This window comes from Xenopus tropicalis, chromosome 6 (genome assembly GCF_000004195.4).
Source record: "Xenopus tropicalis strain Nigerian chromosome 6, UCB_Xtro_10.0, whole genome shotgun sequence".
NCBI classification, from domain to species: domain Eukaryota; kingdom Metazoa; phylum Chordata; class Amphibia; order Anura; family Pipidae; genus Xenopus; species Xenopus tropicalis.
This window is the reverse complement of record NC_030682.2, coordinates 87,117,933-87,142,771: the sequence shown is the minus strand read 5'-3', so window position 1 is coordinate 87,142,771 and position 24,839 is coordinate 87,117,933. Positions and strand designations below refer to the sequence as shown.

General features: G+C 37.6%; 1 protein-coding gene across 3 annotated transcripts in view; it reads right to left on the bottom strand.

Annotated features, from left to right (window-relative positions):
* The window catches only part of exoc2 (exocyst complex component 2), a 115,591-nt gene that overhangs the window by 44,865 nt on the left and 45,887 nt on the right, over positions 1-24,839 (bottom strand). For all 3 annotated transcript variants that reach the window (XM_031903541.1, XM_031903543.1, XM_031903542.1), the window contains exons 11-14: positions 24,098-24,216; positions 13,958-14,083; positions 12,245-12,369; positions 3,697-3,765 (exon numbers count right to left, since the gene is read on the bottom strand). In XM_031903541.1, coding sequence (XP_031759401.1) covers positions 3,697-3,765; positions 12,245-12,369; positions 13,958-14,083; positions 24,098-24,216 — 439 coding nt within the window. The remainder of the gene's footprint in view (positions 1-3,696; positions 3,766-12,244; positions 12,370-13,957; positions 14,084-24,097; positions 24,217-24,839) is intronic.

The window sequence follows — 24,839 nt, the reverse complement described above, 5'->3', positions numbered from 1 at the left end:
ATGAGGTCTTATGAGGAAAAGAAGAAAAAAAATATAGTGTAATACTTTTATTGCTTCACAATGTGCACTCTCAAGTGCGTTTCGCCACTTCCGCCACTGCGCTCAGGAGGAACCTGGAAATGGCGAAACGCGTCAGCAGTGAGAGAGGACGCAGAAGAGGAGCACTATACAGGGCAGGACTGCTGAACCCAGGAGTGACACTGCAGGTCGTGAACAGGGAAAGAAAAAGGAGCAGCCACCTGATCCATACCAGTGACTCCTGACACGCGCATTCTATACTCTGTTTGTGAGTGTATTGGGAAGTTTTATTTATATTAAAGTATTTAAGTTTTTACACATATGGCGTATGCATTTATCCCTCAGTAAATGCACAGAAGGGGAAGGTAAACGGAAAGGTCGTGGAATTAACCTAAAGTTGCTAAAGTTGGAAATTTACCTATGTGAAGTGGTTCCTAAAACTGCCTGAAATTAAGAGGTGGGAAAGCAGAGAGCCGTGAGCTACAAGCAAACCAATTGGATGGCATATAAACCCAAGGGGGTCTGTAAGTAGATTGGCAATCGGAAAGGGATATCACAACTGGGCACAAAAGGGTGATATAAGTAAAAGTCATCACTGGTGTTAAAAAGCACATGAGAGTGCACATTGTGAAGCAATAACAGTATTACACTATATTTTTTTTTTTTTCTTTTCTTTTTTTCTTCTTTTCCTCATAAGACCTCATCCCTAAGTCTAAATCAGAAGAGGGCACTTTGGAGTAATTTATTGAACAGGACTGATAAACCAAGAAATAAAAGCAAACATTCACCCCTCACAATTACTTTAATTTATTTTTAATTTGTTTTATTTGACCAAGGTCCTGATCACAAAGTTTCTTTAAGCTTCTTTTATGTTACTGGAAAAAAAAAACAAAAAAAAACAAGTCATGGCCTAAGGTTAATGCCACTTGGGGCAGACTCTCAACCTGCACTTATTCCGCCCTTACGCTTCAAAAATTCAGTTGTTCTGCTCGCTCCCTGAGCCATTGCGTTGGCATCAGCACATTACATGGAATATGGCGTGGCTAGTCAAAACAGGTCAGTTTTTCCCTTAAAAAATACTGCCTCAGGTTTATCTGTAATGGGAGGTACCATAAACCAAGGAGACCTAAATTATTAGCTTTTATTAATTATCCCTGTATCTTTTGGCAAATCTGCACATATAGAGAAGATTCAGTATTCTATCTATTTGTTACTTATTAGGCACTAATAATAATGTTTTTATACTATATAAATTTAAAGGGGATATTCACAGCTATGGTATTTTTTAACATGTTTTAGATGGGCATATCCTATGCTACTTTTCAGCTTATTTATCTTGTTTGTTTTTGAATTATAAGCATTCCTACTCTGCCAGTTTCTAGCCTAAAAATCCTATCTAGGTGCCACTGTCACTGACCCCAGCAACCAAAACCAGATTGTCTGGGAAGGTTCAGATTTATTTTTGTCTTTATTTGTTTAGCTTTCTTTTCACATCCTTTCCTATTAATCTTCCATTCTGACTTCAAAACTGCCACTTCAACAACAGCTGAAAGTCAGAGAGCTTGGAAATAGCAGCTTCAGTCAGCCAGAAGCTGCAAATGACTACATTAAACTAAAAGTTTATTGTTTCAGTAAAGGAACTGCTCTAACACACTATTGCAGCAAAAATGTTTAATAAATTGTATTAATTTACAAATGTCAAAAATGTGGTTTACTACTACTAGTTAGTATTGATGTTGGTATATATGGTATATGTATGTGAGTGCAGGGGAGCGTTTTTGGCTGCTGGGATGTCTGAGGCGGCTCCTCCAATAAAGCCGCCGCCGCCGCCCCCCCCCCCTCGCCTTTACAGGGCTGGAGGGGGGTCCAAAAAGGGGCACATCGCTAGTGTAGAGAGTGCCTCAGAAGATTCCCCTATTACAGAAGGGGCCACCCTTTGATGCTACTCCCAGTGGTCTCAAAGCAGGTTATCATTTTGGAATTTCTTACTTGGAGGCAAGTTTTGTACTGCCTAAGAGCCTCCTGTAGTCTGCCAGTCCACATGAGGCTTCCAAATAGCCAATCACAGTCCTTATTAAGCACTCCCTAGGAACTTTTATCATGCTTGTATTGCTCACCAACTTTTTTATGTTTAAATGTGGCTCACAGATAAAAAGGGATGGGAGAACTCTGCCCTAGTAGCTCACTGTTATTTATGCCGATTCACAGCACATGCACTAGACTGCAAACAATTATCCGAGTTAAGGGGCCAACTCCAACTGAATTATCAGAGAAGTAAATCAGGGCAGTTTTGCTTATCACTACTGATAATTAAAACTTGAAATTACATGGCAGCATACAGACTAATGTAGGTCTGCTTCTATGACTGCTGTAACCTCTCCTAAAGTTTTGTAGGTATATACAACACAATTTATAGTCAAATATTTTAAGGTTTTTTTCTCCTTATAATTAAAATGTTCAGAACTTAATGGAGTAACATAAAAGTTTCAACTTTGACCACATTTAGTAACCCAGAAAACCCAATCAGACCTATTGTTTTGCTTGCAAGCAGCTCACCAGTAAATGTTGCTCGCTGATTGGTTGCTATGAATTACTAAAAATTAAAGTAAAAGGTAAAAGTAAAAAGTAGAAAACTTAAGTTTATTACATTACTCCCTAAGTGTATTTTTTTAAAGTTATACACCAGTGCTGTCCAACACCCTGGCTGGTGTGACTGCTTACATTTGTTTAAATGGTATCAATATTGATATGCTCCCCCTGCATTGTTTACACCTCAGATTAGGCTGTAAACCCTTGTATTGTTCACACCTGTAAGACCATGTATTGTTCATGCCTGTAAGCCCTTGTATTATCCACGCCTGTAAGATCCTGTATTGTTTACCTCTGTAAGCCCCTGCAATAATCACACCTCAGACAAAGTCCCAGTATTGTGTCATTGTACATAGAATAGTACCAACTGTTCATATTGGTCATGGTCAGTTACTTGAATAGTCAAGATAGACTTCCCTACTCTGCCTACCCTGCATGTGTGCCATACTCTGCCTGTCCTATGCTGCCTGTGTGTTGCATACTCTGCCTGCCCTACCCTCCCTGTGTTCCATACTCTGCCTGGCCTGTGCTACCTGTAAGTACCATACTCTGCCTGCACTATCCTGCCTGTGTGTCATACTCTGCCTGCCCTATGATGCTTGTGGGAAGTTAACCTGGTGGGGGGGGGGGTCTGTACTGGTAGTTTGTCAGCATTTGGAAATAGTTGTTAAGATGGTCCCTAAGGGGTTTCATTATGTGCTTGGGGTGGCTGTGCTATCCACTTTCACATATGAATGAAGGGTGATATTCCTGTATGGCATTTGTCTTTCTGTTGGTGTACTACCTCCATTAATGTGGGTATGGTCTTGAATGCACTTGTGATGGGTGTGGTTTTAAAAAATGGGAGTTGTCAAAACTGGCTTCCATTATCGGCTCTCCAGCACATAGGCCAGAAAAATTCCGCCCCACCCTATTACAGAAGTTGGACAGCACTGTTACACGGTGTTTGTTTTCAAGAACATAATGTCAGCAGGAATAGCCAGGAAGCTTTGAATTAAACAAATATAAGTTTTTTTTGGTAAAAAAAAAAAAAAAAAAAAAAACGCCACTTGCCCTTTATTCAACATCTAATTTCAATATATAACTCACTTTAAAGTCATTTTGTCTTTGTCTTGCATTCTTCTTGGATTTTTCCATTTGTCCCGATTTTTCTGCTGTCTAAAAGAAAAAAAAATAGCTATAATCAGTTTCAATAAAAATACTTCAATATTTTTCCAAATTATTTAAAAAAAATGTATGCCAGTCACAACTGATAACAAACACCAAAAGAAAGATTTACTATTATAATTATTGCACTGATTAATAAAATAACTACAGCAAGTTATTGAACAAATTAATTCAGATAAATGAAAAAATGAGCAGTTGATGTGAATAAAATATAACGTATAGTGAAATAGCAAGTTTTTTTATAGCAATTGTTTCATTAACATGTATAGTAAGGTAAAGTGCCACCATATTCCGAATGGCTGTACAACAAGTGGGTACATACATTAAATAGGTTTTACAAACAAAAGACAATCGATAAAAGAGGGCCCTGCACAAGAGAACTCTTATGCTCAGTTTCAGACCACATGCACAAAAAAATTCATAAATCTAAAACCTATTAAAATGTATTTGCTGCTAGGCCAATTGCTACATTTTGCACGTTAGTAAGCCTTGTTGAACTAACATAAAAACCTAATGTTCAGTGCTTTTAATCCTGAAAATTGAATGTTGTCAATGACCAGTATGGGTTCTGTCTGTAACACTATTACAGTGACACAATACTGCAACAAGTGAATCATAACAAAAACCTGGGAGACTAAGTGGGTTATATAATAAAAGAATAATTTTATTACAGGTCTAGTCACTAAACACAAGTCATTTACTGGTTATCTGTTTCAAAACAAACAATTTGGTTGGGTAAAGGTGGTAAATAAAGTGAAGGGAGTGCACCATAAATGTAAATATGCATAAAAATTACTCAGGGCAGCAATTGCAATATGCTAGGTACTATCCCAGAGTGTAAATAAAAAACACCCAGTAACGCAAAATCAAGACAGACATAATTGTGCCCAATCTCTGATATGATTTTCTGTGAACTCAAATATGTTTTTTTGCCACAATTCAAAATGCTCTTCAGATAAATGTCTGATATATTCAAAATATAATGTTTCCACATATTTTTAAGTACAAAAAAGTGGCCTCTATGGACCCCCAAATTTTTTTTTGTACACATTCTGACAATTGGATAAAAATTCTATCTTTCAAACTCTCCCACTACCAATATTTGCTAAATGTAGCCATTATTAGATCATTTATAAACCTGCTGATCCTTTACAGCATCTTATCTCCCACATTTTAGCGTACAGACACAAAAAACATCATAAATATGCGGTGGTTAACTGGCCCTCTCTTGCCTTATTGATAGTAGCCAAGAAATAGGTTTGTGGAGAGGGTTATTGATCAGGGGGTTTAGCTAGGAGCTCAAATGGTGCCCAGATTGCTAGAAACTATAAACTATCCTTTTAACCACAGTTTGTACTAAATGGGTTAAATCCAAATAAGAAACTTAAAGGGTGTAGTTAATTCGCTACCAATACACTGATATTCCAGGAATTTAAGACTATTTAATCATATAATTTTTTAGAAAAGCGTGCAATACTATGGGCAAAGATTTAAAACCTTTATATACTTTCTAAACTATTAAATAAGTTTTGCTTCTTTAACTGCATTGCTATTGTCAAAGGTCCTGTAAACAGCAAAATAAAATATTGCAATAAAATTGCAATTCTAAACAACTTTCCAGTGTACATTAAACACATATTTTAAATAGTTTTAATCTGTAAATAAAATTGCTATTGAAAGCAGTATTTATCCCTTTCTGTTTTTTGGTCCCAACTCTTGAAACAATGTAGAAGAACTCCAGCTCATTTATTTAGTTGGCTTGTGTTACATTGTTTACACCTACTGGTTTGTGCTATATAGTTTCTGTTTGTGCTTTTTGCTCTATGCCCTCGAGGTTCTCACTTTTAAAATTGCTCCAAAAGCCATCTGATTAACAGACCTGTAAAGAAGCATGCAACAGTGACTTTTGGTAGATTGTTTCAAAACAAAAGTACCAAAACTGTAGAAAGGGACAGAAAAAGTATGCCTCCGATTGTATTTACCAAATAACTTTAAAAAAAACAAATGTGTTTAATAAATGTATAATGACATACTTTTTATTTCTAAGTTACACTGTTTACAAATAATTCACTATTTATAATGTTATTCTTGAACCAAATGTATTTTTTTTTAGTTGTAATATTGGTGTGTAGGCAGCCATCTCAGTGCATTGTGCCTGTACCTGGGGTTTCAGAAGAAGCCAGTGCTACGCGTCAGAACTGCTTTCAGGTAACCTATTGTTTCTCCTACTCCCATGTAACTGGCAGAGTCCCAAGCCAGACTTGAATTTCTTACTATTGAGTGCTATTTTAATAACTACTGGGAGCTGCTATCTTGCTTACAAGAAAAAGGTGATAGATTGCCTACAACAACTTGAAAAGGAGGAAGCCATTGATCGAGCTGGGGGGTGGGGGGAGATATTAATCCAACTTACAGCTCAGCAGTAAAGTGTAATTGAAGTTTATGAGAGCAGAGGTCATAAGGCTGTGGCATCCTGGGAAATGAAGAATATGACTAGCCCCATGTGAAATTTCAAAATTAAAATAAAACATTTTTTTTTGAAAAATGGATTTCAATGCAGGATTCTGCTAAAGAAGCTTTATTAACTGATGCGTTTTGAAAAAAACATTTTCCCATGACAGTATTCCTTCAAATTTTCTTTAATGACAGGAAACTGTATTTTTGGAATTACATCCCCTTTAATCCAAGAAATAAAAACATTTAATGAAATAAACTGCACTAATTTTGTTGAACAGAACAAGAAGTGTGACTATATTCTGTACAGAAAAGAAAATATGCATCACGCATCTTAGCAGCGACACCATGTGGAAATCTTACAGATACTCAATCTGAGTATAATTGAGATAAAACGGATATGAAAGGGTGGGGGGTATGTCCATGTCTTTTCCATTTATTTAATTTTTTCTTAATACGCTTTGTCTCCTTTTTGCTGGACTATTGTTGTATGAAATTTTTGTTGACAAACCAGCAGCCACATACGGCATCTTTAGTAAATATGCAAAATGTATTACACCAAAAAAACATATTAAAATCTGGTGTGAAATCAATGGCATACCTATAAAGCAGTTTTGCACTTGAGTGTAAATTAATGCCATTCCACATACAGCTGTATATACACATACCATATTAATATACAATACTATAGCTGATAACGCGATTATATTTCAGCACTCTAAACAATGAGACCAAGTCAGCCAACAAAGAATGTTGGTATAAAGAGTGGTATAAATATGGTGATTAAACAATGGCAGTCAAATTTAGTTTTTATGTCATTTTTAGGCAATTTTTCCCCCCAACAGACTGTACCCCATATGTATTATAAGGCAGTGAGTTTGCCCATGAGCTGTAACCCATAGCAACCAATAAGATGCTTGCATTTAAAAGGTGACCACTAAATACTACTTGTGGATTGGCTGATATGGGTTACTGCACCTTGGCAAACTTAGTGGGGCTCTTTTATAAACATTGGGCAAATCTGCATGTGGGAAGTAACCCAGAGCAACCAATCAGCAGCTGAATTTTTTCAGGAAGCTGTTCCCAGCAGTGGGAACAAACTTTTGATTGGTTGCCATAGGTTACTATCGAACAGTTAATTTGCCCAGTATTTATAAATGAGCACCAATATTGCATTTTATTATATAAACTCTTTTTATACTCTGCTACACAGTCCCATAAAATAGACACCAACTTTCTAAATAAGTGTGATTTTACACAGCTTACTATTATGGCAAATTGGTAATGTTGGATGGTGATGTTTGTAATAATTAATGTAGGGTACTTACAGTGGATTAAAAGAATGCCAAGAAAGAAAATAAATCGTTGATCAGCGGTTAATACTTTCTCAGTGAGTATGGACTACAAAATTAGTAACAAAAATAAATAAATGAGCATCACACCTCTCATCTCATTTGGGAAAGTCTTTATGTCGATTAAACCTGCAAGTAGACAATGTCTGTCCTTCTATAAAAATGGGAACCCGTTAGCCAGAAAGCTCAGAATTGTGGGAAGACCATCTTCCAGAGAGTCAGTTTTAATCAATAATTCAAAATGTAAAAAATGTTTTCCTTTTTATCTGGTATTAATAAAACAGTAGCTATTACTTAATGGTAACTAAGCTCTATGAATCCATATTTGTGGTAACCTATTGGTTAAGACACTAGTGATGCGGGGGGCCTCCCCCCCCCGACCCAAAAGGGGGAAGCCAGGACCCCTGAGGCAGCACTGCCTATTGGGTTTATTTTTATTTATTTATTTTTTAGTAAATGTAAAGTACAGTGATCCAAATTACTGAAAGAGCCCTTATCCGGAAAACCACTGGTTCCAGGTATTCCACATAATAAATTTAATATATGTACAAAATATTATATTATTTATCCAGATGTGTGTTCTGAAAAATGGGACTGTAATGTGTACAAATAAAAAAAGGTAGGTTATGGACTAACTAGCCAGATAAATGGTAGAAACTTTAAGTTTCACACTACATGTATATATAAGAATAAATATACATATTTACATAAATATATCCTTGGGCAACATGCACATTATCTGCAGTTTTTAATTAAATAAACATGCATTTAGCAACATGGGAAAGCAAACCAAGAAGCCCCAGGTTGCTATTGCGTTTGGTTTGCTTATTCAGCCATAGTCTTTGGACCTAATTGTACTTAAGACATATGTAGCAAGACAAACAGGGGAGAAACTGACACCAGTGCTTAAGAAAAGGAAAAGACTTGTGGTTAAGCTTAAATGAATGTAGAGTCTAGGTGTGGTTTTTCTAACTACGGGTATCTGATTTTAAACACAACTACATACTTAACTGCTTTTATGGTTGACAATTGTGGGTGCATTTTACAACTTCATTTTTGCAAACAATACAGTAGTTTATACATATGCTTCTTCTACTGGTAGAGACATTTTGAGACATGTAAAATCACATGTAAAAGTATAGCAGATTACCCCTGGCTTAACCCAAATACAGAAAGTTTACAAATATGTCCAATATGGCTAGTTCAACTAACTTAATTTTTATTTTACTCATTTACTTTTTCTGTGTAATTACCTCTTGAAAGAACCCATCCTTAAACACATCCTATTGTTTTTTTATTGATAAATGTTTTTCATAGCCTATAGGAATTGGTAATTTAAATTAAACCCCTTATGCAAAACACTCAGGTCCCAAGTATGTGCAACTGAACACCAATAGATCATAGATTTTAAGAAAAAAACACAGGTTGCTCGGTAAAAGCAATGCTATCCCACCAGCTAGAATGTAAATCGCCGGTGGGATGGCATACTTGTCGCTGCGATGTCCGGCAGTCACCTGAAGTTGTCTTCAGAGGAAACTTCGGGCGACTGTGGGACATCGCTTCGACACGTATGCCATACCACTGGCGATTTACATTCTAGCCAGTGGGATAGCATTGCAGGAAGATTAGTTGCCCGCGACAACGAAGATTTGTCATGGGTCGGCTTATCTTCCCGTATACCACTGCCCTAACAGTCTGAGGAGCATCTCTAGCTTATCCACCACTGTACAGTCTAATGGTGCTAAGGAGAATGGAAAGAAACTAGAAATCTGCAGGATTGCCTGCAACCACTGGACTGGACGGCTTTCACTCGAGATTTGTGAGTCACAGGTGGGTTCAGGCTGAGCTCTTTCTTCCACACTCCGTGCCTGTGGCTCTATTGTGCCCGGAGCATGTGCCATAAACAGAGGCTGCCAGAGGTGGGAGCCGGGCACAGTAAGTTTGTGGGGAGTGCTGAAGGAAGAGCTCAGTCCAATCCCACCAGTGGCCCACAAATCTTGTGCAAATGTCGTTCCAAACCCGCGGGTAAACCCAGATGCAGGTCTATAAACAGAGGTGGTTTGCCTAGTTGGGCTGGGTGCACGGGGTTAGGATCAGGTGCTGGTTGACTTTTTGTCGACCCGCACATCACTAAAAGAAGCAGTAACACTTCATTATTAAATTACCCAAAAAGCAATATTGTTACACGGTGAATATAAAAAGTCTATACACCCCAGCTATTCATGATTCCATCCACCTTGACTACAGCACCAGCTGACAAAAAGCAGCCCCATAGCATGATGCTGCCTCCAGCTGTGTTATCTTTGCTTCAAACATACCTTTTGGAATTATGGCCAAATAGTTAAACCATGGTCTCATCATATCACAATACATTTTTCCCTCATGGTTTTGGGAGACTGAGTGTAGGCTTGGATGTTTTTCTTTGTGAGTAAAGGCTTTGCTACCCTACTCCACAAATGAAGAATACGACTGATATGCAGGAAATAACAAGTACTTGCCAAGATATCCTGCAGCTCCTTTAATGTTGCTTTAGGCCTCTTGGTGGCCACCCTCACCAGTTGTCCCCTTGTTTTCTCATCAATGTTGGAGGGATGTCCTGATCTTGGTAGTCATTGCTAAACCATATTTTCTCCACAAGTTAATGACTTCACTGTGCTTTATAGAATGTTTAATAATCTGGATACTTTTTTTTACCCCTGTCCTGATTGATACCTTTTAATCATGAGATCCCTTTCATGTTCTGAAATTTCTTTGCGGACCATGGTTTTTGGAGTATGAGACCAAGAGGAATAATTCTACAGGAGCAGGCAAACTTTTTATTTCAGGTGTATACTAACTACTATTTGAGATAAGAGTAAATGTGATTGGTTTCTAAATGCAGCCAAACCCTTGATCATTAAAGTTTGTGCACAGTAATGTAACCATGTTTGTGTATAACATTTGCTTTTCCTTTTTTCGCTCAAATGTTTCTGATTTATTTTCAACTTCTTTGTATAGATGGCAATTTTGCAGTATAGCTTTATTATCCACTGTATTAGAATACTAAAAATATCTAAATAATATTTAATAATATTTAGGGTCAGCCTTCCAATATCTAGGAGAACCAGAATTCATGATAAACATGCCCTCAAAGTGGGCTTTGAACAGTTCAGCTTCATAGCACCCTGGATAGTGCAAGAAACATACATTACAACAGTGTTCTTTTTTTCAGTCTGAAAGTTTAGAGTTTGAAACTAGGCTGTAAACAGAACCCAAAACCTACAGATTTCATGAATTAAGATTAAATTTCTTTAGTAATGTAACCCTTTCCTGCACAGACAAAACTAAACCTTTTTGTGGTAAAACTAACGGATTCACTTTTCGACTTGGCAGTTTTGATGACTGAAAAGTTTCATCTCAGTTACCAGTTTCAACGGCCATACCGCTTACTATCAAGGCCAATTGACAGCTTTTTACCACATTTTGAAATGTATTGCTAATCTGACATAGGTAAGCCTAAATTGTAGTGCATTTTGGGCCGCAATGCTCTGTAAAGCTAAACAAGTAATGACTGCAAGGTGCAAAGACTAGAATTCATTAATGCCCATGATAGGTCAGGCATAAGCTCAACCAGTCTGTTAAAAGGACAAATGGTCCAGTAAAATACATAGTTACATAGGGTTGAAAAAAGACCAGAGTGCATCAAGTTCAACACATCCAAGTAAACCCAGCACACACTACCCACACCTACCAATCTATACATAAACTATATATATACAACCACTAGTACTAACTGTAGATATTAGTATCACAATAGCCTTGGATATTCTGATCGTTCACGAACTCATCCAGGCCCCTCTTAAAGGCATTAACAGAATTTGCCATTACCACATCACTAGGAAGGGCATTCCACAACCTCACTGCTCTCACCGTGAAAAACCACCTACGCTGCTTCAAATGGAAGCTCCGTTCCTCTTATCTAAAGGGGTGACCTTTTGTGGAAATATATTAAGATGCAAAGTTTGCTAATGGTCTAATTGCCTATAGCAACAAATCAGCAGGGAGCATTGGGTCAATGATACATGGCATCAGAACAGGGATTGCTGCATAAAAAAAAACTCTTCACATGCTGTGATCCAGTTTAATCACAGGAACATGAAGCATATTTTGTACACTATATTATTAGAGAAGTTACAGGAAAACTATACCCCAAACAATGCAGGTCTCTATAAAAATATATTGCATAAACAAGCTAATATGTAAAACCCTGCTTCATCTAAATAAACCATTTTCTGAAAAATATACTTTTTTTTTAGTAGTATGTGCAACTGGGTACTCCTAAATAGAAAACTGCAAAGACACACATACATGCTAGGCCACATCAGCCAATTAATGAACAGAGTTCTGCCTTTTGCTTCTATACTACTTTCTGTTACAGTTAGAGCTGCTTTATTTCTGGCCATGGGCACACAGCCCATCACTTAATGGTGGATCAAGGGAAATAATGTAAAAGGGCAATATTTACTGATATATATTTATATTACAGTTTTGCAAGATTCTTTAATAGGTCACTTAACATAATATAAACTATTGGTTAAGTATTCATTCTGGGGGGTATAGTTTTCCTTTAAGAGCTTTTTGTGGCAAACATGCCCATACAGTTAAAACAAGCTTCACAGGTATACCTCACTAAATAGGCTTCCATTCACATATGAAATCCAGAGTTTCCAGAAGTTGGGAAGCTGCCCAACAACAACTTTTGTTAATTTATCGACAAAGGACACTTGATGGGGTGTCTTGTATCTCCATGCTAGAAAGAAACAATAAGAACAAGGATAGCATTATTCTACAGCTTATTGAGAAAGTAACAACATATATGCAGCAGATAACAAATGTATACAGTTGATCAGATAGATCCTGTTAATTTTGTTAGAGCTACAAAATGGCAGTAAAAAATATATGATCAACAGTGGGAGGAAAACACTACAGAAACATGGACATGTGCTCTAATTCACACTAATACAGTGACAGGAAGAGAATGAAGAATACATCAATTTTACTAAAGACTGAAAAAATAAAGTCTCTCTTAAGCTTTATCACATGGCTTAGCAAGACATAATGGTATGTAAAAGGCATCATATTTTTAATCAGATTTTAATTTATACATGTGTGAACACTAGCTGAATCATAGCAAGTGTCAAGTGTTGCATAACGACCATTGGGCACATAGATATCATTAAAAGCAGGCATTAAATAGTGATAAGGTTCTAGCAATAATAAATAAATTGTTCATTATTATTTTTTTAAAGCTTGGAATGTTTGTGCTGTTTCTGTTGTTGTACAAATGTTCTGCTAGGAAGCAACACAAATGGATGTTAAAAGGTCTACAAGCTTTAAATGCAATGCAAAACAAATACCAGTGGCTGAGCATAAAAAAAATTAAAAAGCTACCATTTAACGAGAATGAGTGAATGATAAAATATTAATTAGCCTTATATTGAGGCTTTGATATTCTAAAGCAGGGGTCCCCAACCTTTTTAGCACCACGGCCCGGTAGGAGGCAAAATTTTTTTCCCACGGACCAGGAGGAGAGGGGCGGGGCGCGGTGTGAACTTCAGGTGCGTTATACATGCCACGCGCTGGGGGGGTTGCACTGCGGCCCACTGCCATGCCGTCCGTGGCCCGGCGGTTGGGGACCCCTGTTCTTAAGTACTGTATGTTGTAAATTGGTCACTAAGCTCAGGCAGCTGATAGCAGCTCACAGCATGCAATGTAAAATCAGCATGGAGAGCTACTGGAGGCATCTTATCAAACACAGATCTTCAGTGCTAAAGGGCACCTTGGGAAACTACCAAAGCCCAAAACATAATGCTTAGCATTCCTAGCCAACTGTGTTAAGCTTTAGTCCTCTAAGAGTTTTTAGATACATAATCAACCATTGCACTGCTTGAAGTACGTTTTTTTGGCAATAAGTAATCGAGCATGGCTGCTTAAAATGGAAAGGAACTTACTGTAATACAATTAACAGCATGCTATATGTAAGAAATCAGGTCAGTGTGAAGTGAGGATGTTGGGGCTATGCCACTACATGAATTATTGAGCAAATCATTACACACAAGTTCCTTTTTATAGGAGTAATTAAGAACTTTAACCACTAAATATCTCTTATCAGAGAACAAACTGCTATTTCTAGCTTACTTACAGGGCCCCAAATGCTAGGATAGAATAGGTTTATTGAATAAAGACAAACAGGAAACCCTCCTTTCTCTTTCCTGGCATGTCACTGTACAATAATTTACCTTGTTATGCTTGTCTATAAATATATTATTTATGCATACCTACCCACAAAATAACATTTTAGGAAAAAAAGATTTATTTAATGTATCTTGGATTCTTACTATCATTCCGTCCAGATTGAAAACTACTGCCCCTCTGCAATGATGTGTTTTGGCTAAGTCTACCAAGAGGTGATGGACGTCCATCGCTGTCAATGTCAAGTAATGGGCTCTGGAGGACTGGTGTTCCTAAAAAGAAAAAATGGAAATATTATAAGAGAAGGAAAGGTAAAAACTAAGTAAGCTTTATCAGAAAGGTCTATGTAAATACAGCCATAAGCACACAGAAACGCTGCATTAAGTCCTCTGCCAAAAGAAACACAGGATGTCTAGTCTCCTTTTTTGTAAACATCTGTCTGACTTCCTCTCTCAGACAAATCCTTAATTCCCATGGCCAGAGTCTGCACAGTTCTCTCCTCTCTCCTGCTCCCCCCTCCCTTAGGAATGTGTGATCTGACCTATAACTACTAGACTGCAAACAGGAAGCTATTTAAAATGGCAGCTGCTGTCTTAAGCAAACAGAGAAAGCTTCTAGGGCTCTTTAATTAGGTATGGTAATCCTTTCTGCAGAATAAATTTATTGTTCTGGGTGGCACTAATGTGGCGAATCTATTGGCAGTAAAATTACAAGATGATTTTCCTTTTCCTTTCATAGATTTCTAAGCTCACCTGCATTTCCCAGTCATCACTAGTACTGCCTTAGACTTGTGATTGCACAGTAGAGTAAAATCTGAAATGTGCAGGTAAAAATGGTCCCAAATTGAACCTTATATTAGCTGACTAATGCTGCTTCATATCCCTACATGGGACCCCTGGTTTTTTTTTAAATTGGTTTGTGTACCTTAAAGGAAAAAGAAAGGTAAAGTCACTTGGGGGTGCCAAAATGTTAGGCACCCCCAAGTGACTTTAACCGCCTACCTTTTACCCCGGGCTGGTGCCGCTGTCAGGAGAAAACAGCACCAGCCCGGGGTAGCTGCCGGCGCTTCCTCCTTCCGGCTTCGCTGCGCGCGCATGCGCAGTAGAGTGAAAAGCCGAACTTAAACATTTAAGTCGGCTTTTTCGCTCTACTGTGCATGCCCGGCCACCGGCAGTTTAGGAAGTGGAAGGCGGAAGGAGGAAGTGCTGCGCTCCAGGTGCCCCGGGCTGGTGCTATTTTCTCCTAACAGGGGCACCAGCCCGGGGTACAAGGTAAGCGGTTAAAGTCACTTGGGGGTGCTTAACATTTTGGCACCCCCAAGTGACTTTGCCTTTCCTTCCCCTTTAAGTTTCTGATGTTAACTTTAAGCATGTTGTAAAATGTCCCAATTCCTTATCTGCCTTGTTCTAGCTTTTTTGCAGCCAAAAAAATGTGCGGTCGTAATTATATTGTTACATTTTATTAGTTATCTTTCTGTTAAAGCCTCTCATTTGTATCTTCATGTCTTTAATTTAAACCACTGCTGGTTGTTTGGATTACTGGCCCCTAACAACCAGATTGCTGCTAAAATAGCTACTGAGCAAAAAAAGAAAACTAAAGGTATGCCTGTAGCTTGAGATTAACACTTTATTAGCCTTTCCTTCGCCTTTAACGGTCAAAAACAGAATGTGACCCCAACTACTGGGTACTTGCCATATTTAATCCATGCAAGTAGTTGAAGACAGTAGTGGCTTATCTAAGGAAGGCCAGGTCTGGCATGCAGTCTTTCCTGACTGGAGCTGACCACAAGATTAAAGGCCCCATCCCCTACTTGGTTGTGGTGTCCATTATGCTAGTTATGCCACTGATGATGTGACATATACCCAATTATGGAGCTTAAAATAATCAGCTGTCTGTCATTGCTTTAAGGAAACAAAACTATGTTTATTGCTGTCGATACAGTTGCCACCTGAGGAGGTGCTCTGAAGCAGAGAAGGTGGCAGGCTGGCTGGTTGCCACTGCTTAAGTCTTGGGCCTGTTGATTGCTAGTGACTGCTTAAAAATGCAGCCAGAAGAGACTCTCTACCCAATGGATTGAATGCTCAAAAGAAACGGTACGCAATCATAGGCAGTTAAAGGCCATTGGGCCAGGTGCTTAAATGTCCTTATAGAAAAAAAGATTCAAGTTTTTATTCTACTATGAGATGAATAGATTTACATATAAATGCTCTTTACAACAGTGAAGTACAAACTAATCTAAATCACTGAATGTCATTTGTGTAACTAGGACTCAGAAAAGCCTTCACATTCAAAAACACACACAAGTTAAACACATTTACTTGGTTAGCATTTACATGGTAAATAAAAAGAATGTTGGCCCCACTTCTTGTGTAAAATGTACTGTATAGTAAAAACGTCAAACGGTACAGATGTCAGATTATGTCGACAGAACGTTCTTTCACACAGAGAAAATATATTATGAGCCAGTGCCAGTTCCCGGAAGAGAGGTTAACTAGAACTAATTTCTTAATTGGTTGTCTAGTGATTTGAGGGACCCAAATGTAGCAGCAGGGAACTGAGACAACATTTGTTCCCCTCAGGACTCATCAAACATCTGGAGCGGATTAGCATAAATGAATGTAATGCCTTCAAAGGCCACAAGAGGATACTACAGCATAAGATTTGAATCACAGCATACAATATTAATTTGAAAGCTTCTTCTGCTTAAAATTAAAATACTCCACCCCCACATACTACTTAATTGTTACGAGACTTCCTTCAACGTATATTCTAGTCAAGCAATGTTAAAGTATTATTAAAAGGTATCCACTACATGTTTATTCATTTAAGACAAAGCTATGTTGTATGTGTAAAAAAAAATCCTATTTAATGCTTTAGTACTAGATGTAAATGGCGGTCTGGGCATGTATTTTCCAGTAAGCATAAATTCCAGTATTATGGATACAGCCTGCTTTAGTATGTATTAGGTTATAGAATACCTAAAGCAGTGAAGAGAGAAATAAACAATGAGGGATACAGTGAAGAAAAAACGGTCTATAACCAACTGTTCACTACAGTCTCACGGGTGTTTAAAATAAAGCTTATATTTAAGATCAATATTTATTTAATTACACAGCCTACCAACAGTCACAGTAATTCAGTGGACAATTTCTAATGGCACTGCACTATAGAATATTTGAATACTAATAAGTGCCTACAATTGTATCTGTGCAACAGTGTCTTGCCAGATGTGAAACCAGGTGAAGATGTGCCTTCTCGCCATGAAGTGTCCCATGCTGGGCTTTCTCACAGCTCACAATAGTGTGGGGGAACTCTAAAACGTAGCCTTGGGACATTCTGAAACCATTCTGACTTCCTACCACCCTTAAACACCTTTGAATATTTTTCCTGTGCACAGCAGGTCCTTGTCCTTTGGTGCAGCCTGACCACCCACTGTAGCTTGTTGATCAAACATACAGTACTAGTTATTGTGTGGATACAGCAAGGCTACAGAATTCCTTCATACCGAAAGTGAATCTTTTGCATGCATTCCACTCTTCTAAAGTTAGGAAAAAACTGTCTAATACTAAAATAAAACAAGCATGTCAATACACAGAAATATTATTCAGTTGTCCCTTTACCATAGATGTGCCATCATTGTCTGGCCTTAAGGAATAAACATGGCAAACAATGGGTTTAACTGTAGTTTACAACAACAGATCCTATCATCAAAAATATATTTAAAAAAAAAACTATTCAAAAAAATTCTGACCAATTTAAAAACTTGAAATAAAAAAGGTTGGGGTGGTTCACCTTAAAGTTCAGTTATGTATGTTACAGAATGGTCAATTCTAAGCAACTTTTCATTGTTTATTTGTTATAGATTTTTATTTATTTGCCTTCTTCTTCCAACTCTTTGCAGTTTGTAAACAGGGGGTCACTGACCCCAGCAGCCAAAAAACGATTGCTCCATGAGGCTATAGTTTTATTGTTATTCTTACTTTTTGCAACTTTTTTTATTCAGGCCCTCTTTTATTCACATACCAGTCTCTTATCCAAACTACTGCCTGGTTGCTAAGGTAACTTGGACCATAACAACTAAATATCTGCTGAAACTCCAAACTGGAGAGCTGCTGAACTGAAAATGAAATAACAAAAAAATTGTAATATTCTGAGACAATTGGCGATTGGTTTTCTTGTTTTATTGTCTACATCATACTAAAAATGAACTCAAAGGTGAACAACCCCTTTAATAAAAGGAACATTTTACATTTAAGATGAACTGCATGATACTAATTAACAAATAATAATGCATCCTTGTATTTAGAATAAATTATATACAAGTAAAACAGGTTTTATTTTATATTATCATTACTCTTTTATTGAGCCACTAATATACCTCTGTATTTCAGACTTTGTGTAACCCTACAAAATGGTGCCCTTTCCTTCACTGCAGTTCTGGACTGATGTGGGCTTTTTATTCTAAGTGCTATTGAATGATTTTAACTTTGCAAGTGCAAGATTTGTTTTTATATATCTAGTAAAGAAAGATTTTACCCTATGTGGCGCTTCTGCTCTCTATATTTATAGCAAGGGATGGTGTATGGCATGCTGTATGGATTCTGCAAAAGAAGGTCTTGAGTACATTTTGTGAAGTGCCTAATTTCTACATAGGGTCTGTGAGTACCCATCCATACTTTAATTGTGAAAATCAACTGAGAGTTGTATTTTAGCAAGAACACTGTTACACATTCAATTTTGTAAGTTTGTATTGGTGTTTATGTCCAAGAAAATGGTTAATTTGTTCCTAAAATGGTGTATTAGATCATTTCCTACTGCACTGGATATAATTTTAATTTTTAAACTACTACACAATATAAATATAATTTTGTGCTTCTATCCTATAGCCATTGGCACTGGAATTATGGTTCCCTTATGGTTTGGGACAAAGACACATTTTTCTTTGATTTATCCCTCTGCTCCTCGGTGTAAAGTTTTAAATCAAACAATTCAGATGTGCACATCCCAGACTTTAATTTAAAGTTATTTGCATACTTTTCAGTTTCACCATGTAGAAATTTGAACACCTTTATTCATAGTCCCCCTCATTTCAGGGCACCATATTTGGGACAAATTTCATTATGCAAATGCTATCAGCAGTTACATCATCAATGAAGATAAGTGTCTTTGTCTCAAACATGGAGGGCACTGTATAATTTCTTTATCTACTATGCATTAACCCATGCCAAATTAAAAACATTCACCATGAAGCAAGTGCTGGAGTACTAAGCGTTTCAAATTGCTCAAGGTGCTCAATCAAGATGCACACGTCCAGGGTCATGCTGTGCTCCGCACCTCGTGACACAGAGATGTAGAGCTCAGTCTCAATGGTGTTGGGTGCAAGTAGGTATGGGCCCCTTGTCAGACCGCACTCCCTAACCTATGCCTGATAAATAAATCACTGATGAATGCCAACAGTACTGTATTTATGAGGGAAATGCAGGTCCTCCTGTTCTATGGCCAGTGACGTTGACAGATGGCTGAGTGCAAAGTAAGGAAACCCGCTTGCACCTGGTTTTTGCACTTTGTACCTGGCCAATATGGTAATTTGAGGGTGCCTGTAATTATGTATGCAGTAGGGATGCACCAAATCCAGGATTCGGCTTTGGCTGAATCCATGCCTCTGGCCAAAACTAATGGGAATCCTAAAAATCACGTGACTTTTTGTCACGTAGACATAGAAGTTGAAACTTTTTCCCAGATGTAACCGTTTCAAAACCTAATTAGCATATGCTAATTCGGATTCGGTTTGGGATTCAGCCGAATCCTTTACGAAGGGTTCGGGGGTTCAGCCAAATCAAAAAAAGTGGATTTGGTGCATCCCTATTATGCAAACCATGCTACTGATTCTAGATGTTGATGTATGTGGCCAACACACACTAGACATACAGAGGTGCATCATACCTAGAAATCATTAGTTTTATGGCATCCCCATAATGGTTCTTTTATACTATTGAGGTGCCCTCTATGTTGGATGGCACTTAAAGGGTTAAGAATCATTTTGCAGGATTAAACATGTGTTTTGAGGAGATTTTCGTTCTGACAGGGTGGTCAGTCACTTCAGCTAAATGGGCATTTTACATTTAAACGTATTTTAAATGTTTTTTTTAGCTATATGGTCATATGAAAATTATAATTGCAGGACCTTAAAAGTTTAAATCATCCTTTACTTTTAGAATCTGCTAATGCTGCACCAGAAATCTAACACAATTATCCAAACAGGCATTTGAAACTGTGAAACAGAATTTCAAGCACCAATTTTGTTTTTCACATATAAAAGAAGCAGTGTTATGCAATTTACACAATTACATTTTAACTTGCATTAACTTATTAGGGCCAATCGTAGCTTGCACTGTCAGAAGGATTTTTCTCGCTAAGCCTAGGGGATGTGGTTAAGACATGAAATGACTCCCAGCTGGGAGAAGCCTTTTTCCAGATGTACAGTAAGTGAGGCCGAGTGAAAGCAAGCCAGCTGCATGGATAACATGCTAAAAAGGTCTCTTTGACATCAGTTTAACTGCCTGTGTCTAATGTAACAAATATATCACTATTCAAGGCAACCTGAGCTGGACTGTATGGTCTGTGCACACCGTTAGCACCATTCCTCAGTGTTTTCCATTGAAGGGAATCGTGGTTCTACTAACAATGCCATAGAAGCTTAAGAGAACTTTTAAAAATTATTTTATATTTAATTAAACTCAAATTCCATATTTTACACAAATATTTGTAAAATAAGCTTGAATGTCTCCCTTGAAGGATTTTTTAAAAAAAAATACAGAAAGAGAATTTGGATACATAATTCAGCACATTTAAAATTTATATTCGCCTAAGCTTTAACAGAAACAGGAAGAAATATGGTGAACATTTGATCACTTGTGTCGCACATATATATGGTTGACTCTGTGAAGATCATTAAACAATGTGGCTGATTTACTAACATAGCTGTCAGAGTGTGGGTAACCAATGGCTGCTACATGGAACTGCACTAGTGCAATTTAACACCTATTTATTAAATAAATGGCCAAAAGCTAGGACTTCATTTAGTTTAAGTGATGGTTAGCTAACCATTTGATCGGTTTGCTAGAAATACGAGTTCTAATTGGCAGATGACGCTGACGATAGTAAAAACCTGTTGTGAATTCTGATAGCGGATGTTGATAGGGGGTTAACATGGAGCCTTTTTCCTGGCAGGAAAAAGCATGTCTAATTTTAGATGAGGTTTAAAAGGTGAACATACAAGTAAAAAATATTCTACACTTAATAGCAACATTTTAGCCATACACAGAAAATCCCTGCCCTTTGCTTTTCTTATGATAAAGCAGTTGATGTTGGTACAGCTATTTTTTAAAAAGCTGGAGTTCGCCTTTATTGCAGACGATATAGCCTTTTTATGCACAGCAGTTCAGTCACATTGTTAAAGGGGAAGCACATCTTTAATTAAAAAGTGCAAAAATCTGCATTGAAGCCCCCCACATGAAGCTAGTGAACAGCAACATTTGCAAAGAGATGCAAATTTAATAAATACATGCAAATATCTGAAATGTATTCTGATTTCAAAGTAACACAGTTTCTCTCTCCCTAACGTTTGTATGTGTGTGTGTGTATTTATATATATATATATATATATAAAATGAATATAGGGTTCATTTATGAGCACAAGTGAAGGGTGTACAGGGCAATTTTGTTTGCAAGTCGCCATGTTTGTTACCCAAAATGTAGCGTATTTCCCCACAATTCTACCATAACTGCAACCACAAGGTGGCAATGCACTAATAGTTACCAGTATTCGGATGCCGTCATTTCCAGCACACTGCATCAAAATAACACGTGTCTGATTCTTTAGGCACTTGTTGGATAGCCCAACAGGTTGTGAGCCATTTATAACTGAGGGTGACTTGTGGGATTTTGCAAACAAAAAGGTCCCATGCACTCATGTGACCTGCTGTCTGTACCTGCATAGGCTCTACAGAATGCAATTTTACACCTCAAGCACTCCAGTACTTGTGCCACTGGTAGCACTGACAAATAAGCCCTTTTTGTACAAAATGTCTCATATTTCTTTGTGTGCCTACAGAGTGATATATATATATATATATATATATATATATATATATATATATATATATATATATATATATATATATATATATATATATATGCCAAATTTTGCTAAGAGTGGCTGCACCTGAGCAGACACAATGGCTCCAGTTGCTGCCACAACTATCCGATTTTTTAAGCATAGTGGTGGATTTAACCGCACACCGAGTATCTGCACAGTGCAGCACCAGCCTAACTGTAATAATACTGTAAGTGAAATGCAAAGGTGAAAATAATAATATTAAAAAATAACTGTTTTGAATAAATGCATTTTGACTGATACCCAACGTTTTTATATGCAAGACATAGAATTTCTAGCACTTTTATTGGCAGAGGGCCTAAATCCCATAATACTTTTCATTCAGTTAAAGCCTAATGTTTACAAGAAAGAAACAGAAAAACAAACTTTTAAAATGGATTCCTTAATTCAGTCAAACAACCAACAAATCTCCTGTCAATAATTGCAATTTTAAGTGGTTTCTTTTCCTACTCTAGCTCTAGCTTGCAACTATCATCTTGATTGTGAGTGTGTTTGTTTGAACAGACTGGCTTCTAATGCTCCTTTTCTCTTTGTTCTCCTTCCCAGACCACCATAGAGTTTCTGTAATTTGGTGAGTTGCTCCAGCCTATAGACACACGTTACTCTGTACTGCATTCCCGAAAGTCAGAATCAGCACATGCTTAGATTGCTGCTCTGCTTTAACTTGCGCTATAGATCACTAAGCTGTCCAATAAAACTAGATAAGGGAATTTTAGTACAAATGATATGCCAAAGACTAGACCTGAAGTAATAATCCCATGCATTAGTGTTCCATAGAAATGAATGCCAGGACATACTGACAGCAAGAATTTAGTAGATACAGCAGGTTAAGCTGCCCTGCTCTGCTACATGCCCTCTTGATTCTTAACACTAAACATCTCAGTCATAAAAATAGGATATTAGCAGTACACCAGAGCATGAGAATTTTGAAGATAAGGAACATCCAGTTGTATCCTGAACACCAAGTTTAAAATTGTGGTGCCTGCACATTTTAACAAATGGGGTAATGAAATCATATTGGAGATGATGATTCAAAAGTAATAGCAATAATTAAAATCTTCAGTTTAATCTTTTAACCCTTTTAGTGGTAAACAACTTAGACTCTAGAGTGCCCACATAAAAAGACCACCGTGCATAGATAAAAGAGCTGACTGCTATACATGAAAGTGTAATTGCTTTTGCTTTGTGGCCAGGCTTAAGGAGAAGGAAAGGCTAATAAAGAGTTAATCTCAAGCTACAGGATACCTTCAGTTCTTTCAATTGTGCCCTTAAGTCTTCTCATATTTCTTCTGTTCAGATGATCAGAAGCCCCATAAGAAAAAAAACCGCTGAGCCCTGTAATGAAAATTCCCATAATGCCATGCTCCTGCACTAAGACCAACACCCCTGTACATGCCCAGTTTGTAAGACTATGAGGAAGCTTCCTGCTAAATGGCGTAGATCACATGTTCCTAAGGGGGGGGGGGGGGGGGGGGAGTTCTTTGGCAAGTTAGTGGATACTTCCCCTGATATGCCCATCTAAGGTGGGCGATATCGTGTTAATCTGATTGTTTGGCCCTAGGATAAGGGGAATAGTAGCTGTTGGATAGAGGACCACCTCAATGAGCCAATGCAGTCCTTGATCCAATGGGAAAATCAAACCTTCCAGATTGACATTTGGCATTTCGGAATTGGTCTGGAGGGCTTGAATCGGCAGCTTATTTCTGCCCGTTACTGGACAGGTTAATGCATACCTATAAGCTAAGACTGCTGTAGCATCCCCCCTTTCCCCCCAAAAATCAAACTCTACAGAAATAGTGACAGCAATAATAATCTCAATAATTTGGCCACTCCAACCACATGGATAAGGTGAAAATTCCTGTCACCATACTTTTAAAAGTTAATGTTTTACCTTTCTCACCTTTGCAGCTAACACAAAATGTGATGTATGGTATTTCATGCAAGCTGCTGAATTTTTCATAAAACATTTGTACTATTTAACAACCATGATTAAAACTCTCATATTTTTATGATGTTTCCCTCTGAGGGCACAATTGGAGACATTTAGCTATTAAAGGGTTAGAAATAACAAGTTGGGCGCACGTGTGTGTATAAACATAACTGTCCTTGCCTTTCAGTTCTTTCACATAACCCTCTTTACAGCTGTGCATGAGTTGAACAATCCATTTATGCTGTGCTCCAATACATTGCCAAGCAGGGTCACCAGGAGCGTGGAGATCGGAAAGATATCTGTAACAGCAAAAACCAAAGATCAGAGATCAATCAGAGCCTACAACAACAAAACTAAACAGAAGCAAGCTGCAACATTTTTTTCATCTATCTTGTGATCTTTATCTGGTTTTTACTGTATAGTCTTCAGTCCTCTGTGCATGGATATGGTTGCAGAACTGCATTACACATATTTAGCAGTTGCTTACTTGCCAGCTTAGTTCAAATAATGAGTAGACTGGATGATTTATAAGAATGATGTCCTGAAAAATGACAACTATTTATTTTTGTTGCGAGTGTCAGAGCATATCTTCCAGCAGCAGGATCTATTTATTTCAGTGCATACGCCTAATTTATGTGAGATTTCAAACAGAAGCTCAGAACACTTTACTTCAAACACCAGAAAGAACAACTGAGGGCTTCAAATGCCCAGTTAAAAATATCTTAAAATAGCAAATACAGAAACCAATTAGTTACAGGTGTCAAAGGATATGTTTTGCTGCCCAAAACAAAGAAAACGATGAGAGAATGGAAATGGAATGTATGCAGATACACTGAAAACTGTAAAGGGTATTTGCATAGGATGTTAACACTACCTTAACAGGGTAATCTCACCAGAGGAAGATGCAGGTGTTTTACAAAAA